An 8,240-nucleotide genomic window follows, 5' to 3' on the forward strand; every position below is an offset into this window, starting at 1 on the left:
AATTCACAACAATAGACTGCTTCAGCTTTCTTGTTCGCCAAGTTTGAAATGCTTATATATGAGGTGTTTCTTCGGTCTTAGAGAGAGGTGAAAGTGAGTCAAACTAGAGTTTATCGAAAGAGAGAATTTTAAGAAGATCAAAAGCTGAGAATTGAGTACTTTTGAATTATAGTCTAGGGTTGGGAAGCATTATGAACACCTTGATGAATGAAATCATAGAGTCATTTGTTCAAGGGAAGACCAGAAAATGGTAGAAATAAACCTCAATAGGGTTAGCCTAATGGTGTTGGTTTGGAATCTTGGAGTATGCACCTCTTAAGGTCTCATGTTCGATTTTCCCCGATGCCAATTTCAGTGGGTTAGTCCATACGAAGTTTTGCTTTGGCTTTAAATGTTCTCCTCGCAAGGGAATGATGGGATCATACAGTTCAGATTAGTCGGTCCTTAGGCTGAATATTGAGTTTTTTTTTTTTATAATGAAGTTAAGGTTTATTGTTGAAGCCTAATTTCTCTTAAATTTATGTATCTATTTATATGAAACTCGTTGATAATGAATTGAAGAACTGCATTTTTTCACATATGTAGGTCAATCTGGACCGAACTTAGTAAACAAATATTGTGATGATCATTCACTTTGGTGATTGGTTGCTACAATTTTTCCTACACACATCATAGCATTGGTGCGATTTTATTCAAATTCACCCCACAATTTATTCAACTGGTGCTTTCATTTTATGCTTTTTCTATCAAAATAATATTATTATATTGCAAATGACAATTTATAAGTGTAAACGGTTTTTTTAAAGAAAAAAATAGAAGAAAAAGGAACCATGTTTCAATCAAATAACACAAAAACAGGGGTATGTCTCAAAAATTGAAGCATGAGGTAAAAGGATGATGTTGTGATTTTAGTGGCTATTAGATATCTATGGCAAGTGTACTAAATTTATTACAAGTAATAAAGAGTAAGTAAGATTGCTTCTATAGGAATTATCGTTTCAACTTGGCAACTAATGTTATTTATTAGATCAGAAAATAAAAACAATTAAATTAAATAAAGCAGGTAAATTAGGGGGGTTTTGCAAGTTTGATTTAATTGCGCAAAAAGGGAGTGAGTTAGTAATATGGTTTGATTGCAGAATGTTAGCGGTTGTTAGGATTCTTTGAATCCCCTCTATTACCTTGTTGGATTAAATCATACAATCTTCATTCAGTTATATAACAATAGTTCTATTTAAGTTATGAGTTCGTGGGGTAGTATGTACCTCTAGCTGTCAAGTTTCTCATGTTGATCACTCTAAGGTTATACGCAATATGGTAAAGGGTGTAGGTTGTCAGGCCTACAAGTGTCAGCAAGTGTACGAACATAATATAGAGTAAGGTTTTACTCTCTCTCAGAGATAATTGCAACATAGATGAATTGGCATTCCTAAATTGTCATCTAAAGGCTTCGACTTCGTATATGGATCTTAGAAGTTCATAACATATTCAATATTATCTTAGTAGTTCTACAAACGGACAACCCTATCTCGTTTACGTTATCAAGGGAAAATAATAAGATTACTATGAAACATTTAGAAGAGTGTGTTTGATCTGTTTCTAAGTTCAGTCATAGGTGCTAGGCATATCACACTCCTTAGTGATAGTGAAAGCATTAAGACTTTTGCATAATAAAATTAAATAGAGATTATAACATAACTGAATAAAAGAAATAGATTAAAAAAATCCAACAATTAAATAGTGATTCATCTCAGAATTCTACCCCATTAGGTTTAGTTACTCATGGTAACTAAAGACAATATTACAAAAGAATAAAACATATTATAGAGACTAAAGTGAGGAAAGAGACTCCTTCCTTGAAACTCATATTGCTTGTATTCCTCTTGAACCGCTACGTTATGAATGAAAATTTGTGAATGAGATGAGTTATATTTATAGGTTGATTTCCATGTGGGTTTGGATTGAAAAATTGGGATTTTTCTTCAAACTCGCATGAGAAAAACAATTTTTCGCCCAGAGGCGCACGCCCCTCGCGCGTGGGGTGGTGTGCCTCATGCGCTAGTGCAACAATTTCACACTCGGGGCACGCCAGTAGCAACCGACAGTGTGTTTTTGCCTTTTTATTGGTCTTTTTGAATGTTTAAGGGTTGCAATGCAGGTGTCGCAAAATGCTTTTTTTCTTGTAGTGACTTGGAATAGAATTTCTCCTATTTGTAATGTCTGAAAATGTCATAAGTTTATGGGCCTATTTGTTATTGATATTAAAAAAATAAACTTTTCTTTGTATTTCTTAAAATGTTTTTTTTTTTGAAATTTATTCATAACTCCTACTTCCTCCGTCCCTATATGTAAGCACCCTTTTATTAGAGGCAAAAGGTGCATACATATAGGGACGGAGGGAGTAGAAGTTATTCCAACTCATTTGTTATAATTTAAAAAAGTTTTTCACATTGACTAATATAAATATTCATCGTTAGAAATTTTACATAGTAAAAATCACGTATTTTTTCAAAAATGATTTTTTTGAAAAGCTATTTGAAATAGCTTCTTATTTTGTAACAATATGATGCAATATTTAGAATGAGATTTTTGAAATAGCTTCTTATTTTGTAAAAATATGATGCAATATTTAGAATGAGATTTTCAGATAAACTATTCAAATGAATTTTCGTTTCAAGGTTTTCCTATAAAATTCTTTGTTAATTTGGAGTGTTTGATCTTGTTAATTTAATTTTTTCTACTATAATATTTTAGAAAGGGTTTCAAATAAAAAATTTGTTCAAATATACAACTTATCTTAAAATGTCATTCTAAATTTTATGTGTGATTTTTTTATATAAAAACTAATATTCGTAATTTATGCGCATTAACCCAATAAAAAGACCGGACAGACCCACATAGTGTCCACTAATATATATAAAATTCTTACATCTATTGTAAGGTATTTTTTTACAATAGCCTACAGAATTACTCAAAAATAATTATAAGATTTTTCTCTTGACAAATTAATAAAATATGCAATTCTTTAACAATTTTTATATAAAAAAATCTCAAGATCAATACACGAAAATATTCTTTATTGTTTCATCTGCACCATGATTTTCTATGAACTTCAAAATCGATGTTACAAATGGAGACAGCTCAAGTACAACCCTTACAAAGTTTAAATACACATATCCACATACATCATTTTCACACAACAATTTGCAATTGAATTCCAAACAAATAATACTACAGATCCTTATAAGCCTCGCATGTTCAGCTCATAGTCTCTTATTGACTCTACTCTACTATATTTAAATATATATTATTATGCATCTTACTATATCTTACATATATATTAATTAATTGATATCTTTTCATTTTTTTCGCTTTGGTGAAGATGGCATGCCATTATTATCCACTGCAGTTCCAACTGAATTTGATGCATTATTCCCATGCTGGTTTTTCTGTGATTTTCCTGATTTTTTTGCCTCTGGTTTTGTTCCTTGTTGCCTCACTTTAACTCCCCTTATCATCTGTATCACAAATTATATTCCCACAAATTAATTCTCAACTTTTTAATTTTAAAAGAAAAATATATCATATAATAAAGTTCTACGGAAATTCCATCCAATGATGATGCATTTGCTCAAGCCAAGCAATTCAGACGGTTGGATTGATAACGATAAACGTGAGCCCTCGAGAATGATGAACATGATGCCTTGTCTCAATCCAAGGGTCAATTTAGACGGTTGGATTGAGAACAGACAACTCAAGTTCTAGTGAGACCTCAAGCAATGGTTAATTGGTTCAATCGATTCAGCAATGGTTGAACCAGATAGCAATTATTAAATAAAAAAGTGAAAAAAAATTAACATATGTTAAATATAAAAATCGGTTGAACCAACCATGGTTTAATCCGAGGATTCACAATTCAATTAGTTGAACCGGTTGGTTTGGTATGATTTTTAATACTTTTCCGTGGCAACAAAGTAATGATTTTTTTAGATGAAATTAAGTTCCAAGCTTATCTCTCAGGAAATCTGAATCCATAAAAATTAAGTAAGAAAAAAACATTATAAGAGAAGGCTCTTACAAATTTGCCACACTTCACATCAGAATATATCACTATGAAATCTCCTTCTTGGAGTCCATTAGCCTTCACAAAGTCACCTACAAAATGAAAAGAAATATATTGTGAAAAACAAACAAATACAAAAAAAGCACTAAAGACCAATGAATAAGAAGAATGACTCACCAGTGTTCTCTAGCAAGTACATCCTGCTTTTGTTGTTTGGCCAATATCTGATGCTCCAAGAAGAAATAATCGAAAAGAGAAAATTTTAGTCTCGATGTATCATCATCATAATTTATAAACATAAAAAACAAAATGATGAAGTTAAATTTGTTCATGAAAATTTGCTTACCTATATCGCATATTCCAAACACGAGAAGTTCCAATGTCTTCCATTGTAATCGAAATTCCATCTCTTGCCTCCAATTCTGGCAAATGTGTTTCTGCCTCTTTCTGATGTTTTTGCAATAAAATTATGCATCAATAATCTATTTTCTTATAAAATGTAATTAATAATAGAAAAATAGAAAATCAATAATTACTTTTGGCAAAACAATTCTCCCCAGACTTCCCACATCACTTTGCTTCAAAACCTTTTGTAGAAGGAACCTCAAATTCTTTTCAGGCTTCCAACCCTATCAATCAAATACATCAACACATTATTCATAAAGCAAGATAGCTGTGTTTAAAGTCACACATTTTTAATAATCTGACAATTATAATTGATTGATCAGATAATGGTTATAAGTTGAAGTTACAATAATGTTGCAAACCATTATACTACGATATCCGCAGACAAATGGATAAATATGACCACAATTGTGGTTGCAAACCACAATTGTGGTTACAATAATGTTGCAAACCATTAATCTCCGATGTCTGCAGACAAATGGATAAATATGACCACAATTGTGGTTGCTATGCCGTTGCAGAGACCTCTAAAGCCATTATATTGCAGCCACAATTGCGGTAGTTGACCATAGTTTAAAACTTATACAATAAATCAAGTTCAATAACAACTGATTTTGCATTTACATGCATTTCTAATAATCACACATCATAGATCATATACATAATCAAAACATATAATATAACAATAATTTGATAATGTTGAAGTCCACAAACCTGTCTCCTATCGGGTGCACTTCGGCCCTGGTGAGAATTCTGTGTCTGTATGGTGGGGCGATCACGATCTACTGCAGGCTGCGTCGGCTCAGCCGGAACAACAGGAGCCAAGGAAGCTGCTGTCCCACCAGTCATAGTCTGCCAATACATCCAGTTACCTGGATTTGTATGAGAACCACCAGCAGCAACATTGGTGCAATTATCACCAGCACCTAATCTTGCAAGTGGATCAGAACCTTGAATATTCTGATGATGGTTATTATTATGATGCCTATGATGAGACATAAACCGCCGTTGCCGAGCCATCCTCTTCTTTCTAGCTTCTTTTGTAGCAGAAGGACCTAACCTCATCAACCTATCACCAGGACCAGGAAACAACTGATAAGAATTATATTGATTTCCATAACCTCCAAAATTCATACCATGAGGTTGTAGCACATTGTTGTTGTTTTCCACAAATGATTGATTGTAGTTTGGTGCAACATTGAATTGAGAAGCACCCCATGAATGATTTGATTCCAACATGTGATAGTCATTAGTAGCAGCAGGTTGGTAAGGGTTAATGTTATTTGAAACAGAACCATTTGTGTAAGGATCAGCAACAAATCCAACTCCAACTCCAACCATTGGTTGTGAAAATTGTTGTGGAGGTACAATGAGAGGTGTTTGATCTAGCCATGATGTTTGGTTGAAACACGCGTTCGATTCAGGTGCAAAAGTGTTTGCTGTGTTTTGGTTCTGACATGGATCTTGAAACTGTTGTTGTTGAGGAACAAGATTTGAAGGTATTATTGTGTTAATGTTGGTGTTTTCTTTGAGCCTTTTGTTTTGAAGATGACTAGTTTGAACCCATTCAAGAATAAGCTTCAACAATTGTTTCATCCCTTCTTTTCCACCACCTAATCTCTTAGCAGCACTTTCGATTGTCGATTTCTTAAGCTTCACATTCCTCAAATCATTCGCCGAGACACTATCTTTATTCGATTTAAGCCACTCCAAGAAAACCATACTCATTTCATCACTTACACCATCACATGCACCTAATTCATCTCCTTGAATACTCTCTTCCCCATTTACACCGTCACACACAAAAACATCGTCGTTATTCTCCTCGATATTCACTTGTTGCGGTTTATTTTCCCTATCATCGTGCACTATCATCGGAACTTGTTGATGTTGTTGTTGTTGTTGATATCCGTCTTGCACTTGAACTTGTTGCTCTTGTGTGAAATCCACTAAAGGGCTTTCATCTTCATTTTGAAAAATCGAAGCAGGGTCAAAAAATTCATTAGCTTCTAAAAGCTCCATGTAACCAAAAGTATCCATAATGTTAACATCATCCATGCAATCACCACCACCAACAACAACATCATTATTCGAAACACCAAGATCTTGTTGCTGTTGTTGAGAAATCTCCATAGAAGCAGTTGATGACAAAGTTGTTGGAGGATGACCATGATGATAATCTAATGGATGACCATGTTTTTGATGCATGTTACTATAACCTTGATGATCTACTTCAACATCTGATTTCAAAACAGCCCAAGAAGCTGCAGAGGAAGAAGAAGCTGAGGAAGAAGAAGAGGTAGTAGTTGTTGTAGTTGAAGTACATGCAATGGTTTTCAATGGTGTTGAAGATGATGAAGATGAAGATGATGATGACATGCATGGAAAATCAGGTAAAGGTGGAAAATCAGCATAGAACATAGATGCATCATCATTCATATTCATACCTAAAAGATCACCATCTTGATCATTTGTAGTATTATTAAGCCAATTTTCTTCTGCTAAATTTCCAAAACCAACTTGTTCTGTTTCATTCACCAACTTTGCATGCAGATCTAAACCACACTCCATAACAAGATCTAACTAATCTTTCAAAAACTTTGAAGTTTGAAAACCCTTTTGTTCAAGTATTCTTCTGGTGTATTTTTTTCTGATATGGTGCAAGAAATATGGTACTGTTTGAGGAGAGAGAAAGTAGAAAGAGAGAAAAAAAAAATGGATAATTTTGTTTATGTACTTGTCAAGTACAAAAGGAAAAGATCTGTTTAAGGAAGCAAAAGAAGATAAGATTCTTTCAAATCTTATGAATGGATTATGCAACAGAAAACATCTGATTCTACTCAACAAAAACACATACCAAGAGAGAGGATATCATTATCAACAACTTGCATATATTTAATATTGAAACCCTCTCTTACCTTCAAAGAAAGCGACTTTCACTATTCCAAAAGTAGGGTTTTTATTGATTTTTTATTCTCAATTGGGTCATTATCATCATCCTAAATAAACAACCCTATACAAAAACAATAACAAAACAAACTAGGGTTTTGAAAGAACACAAAGAACTTGGATGAAGAAATTGAAAGGACTAAACTTGATTTCTTTGATAAACAAAAAAAATCAAAACTTAAGAGAGTGAAGCAGAAAGAAAGATTAAAATTCTTTGTTCACAAACCCAGAAAACCAATCAAAAAAATTTCAGAGAAAGACCACCCACATGCTTAAACTGATTGAAAACTTGGTCTTTTTTGGAGAAAAAAAAAACCAACCATGTGTGTGTATTCTGGTTTGTTCTAGGAAGTTACATAATTTTTTTGCTTTTGTTAATTGATTTTATTTTCTCTTTCTTAGATAAGTTCAAAATGGGTTTTGGGTGGTTTCACACACACACAAAAACAAAAGGTTATGTAAGAGAGAGAGAGAATAAGTGGTTTTTTGAGAGAAAAGGTAGTTTTGGTTTTGGAATCAATAAAACAAAATTTCTTGCCGCTAGTTTTGTCAAATGAGGTTACTCCGGAATTTGTGCTATAGACATTCGTATCATTCTCAGTGGTGGTACTAAACGGTGCCACAGTCTTTATTAGAAAGTAAGACCATCCACAATGGTAGGGTCTTAACTATTTAAGACCCGGTACCTAATAGGTACTCCCATTGTGGAGAAATTTTTTGGGGGTCTTCTAAGACCCAGGGTCTCACTTAAGACATCAATGCTTAAGTGGGTCTCACATTACTTTTGCTTAAAATAATCAATGTCATTGTACTATTGTTTTTC

The 8,240-nt window shown here is 33.2% G+C and overlaps 1 protein-coding gene across 3 annotated transcripts; it reads right to left on the minus strand.

Moving 5' to 3' along the window:
* Nucleotides 1-3,060: 3,060 nt before the first annotated feature.
* Nucleotides 3,061-7,858, minus strand: ABI3 (AP2/B3-like transcriptional factor family protein). Of its 3 annotated transcripts, XM_085726585.1 has the most exons (7): nt 6,916-7,858; nt 5,183-6,432; nt 4,600-4,692; nt 4,410-4,510; nt 4,241-4,293; nt 4,079-4,155; nt 3,061-3,518 (listed from the first exon to the last, which is right to left on the minus strand). In XM_085726585.1, the coding sequence occupies exons 1-7, from the start codon at nt 7,037-7,039 to the stop codon at nt 3,360-3,362; spliced, it is 1,857 nt and encodes a 618-aa protein (XP_085582711.1). In that variant the 5' UTR covers nt 7,040-7,858; the 3' UTR covers nt 3,061-3,359. The 3 variants fall into 3 exon arrangements, with proteins under 3 accessions (XP_085582711.1, XP_085582708.1, XP_085582709.1); XM_085726582.1 differs by having other exon boundaries at nt 5,183-7,858; XM_085726583.1 differs by having other exon boundaries at nt 4,241-4,287; nt 5,183-7,857.
* Between the last annotated feature and the right edge of the window lie 382 nt (nt 7,859-8,240).

Source organism: Medicago sativa, chromosome 7, assembly GCF_051527215.1.
Source record: "Medicago sativa cultivar Bolivia chromosome 7, Bolivia_mono, whole genome shotgun sequence".
In the NCBI taxonomy this organism is placed as follows: domain Eukaryota; kingdom Viridiplantae; phylum Streptophyta; class Magnoliopsida; order Fabales; family Fabaceae; genus Medicago; species Medicago sativa.

Coding starts and splice junctions, on each gene's coding strand:
- ABI3 (XM_085726582.1), bottom strand. CDS start 7,039: ATGGAGTGTGGTTTAGATCTGCATGCAAAGTTGGTGAATGAAACAGAA. Junction 4,693..5,182: donor GTGCACCCGATAGGAGACAG/GTTTGTGGACTT, acceptor TTTGATTGATAG/GGTTGGAAGCCTGAAAAGAA. Junction 4,294..4,409: donor GTTTGGAATATGCGATATAG/GTAAGCAAATTT, acceptor TTCTTCTTGGAG/CATCAGATATTGGCCAAACA.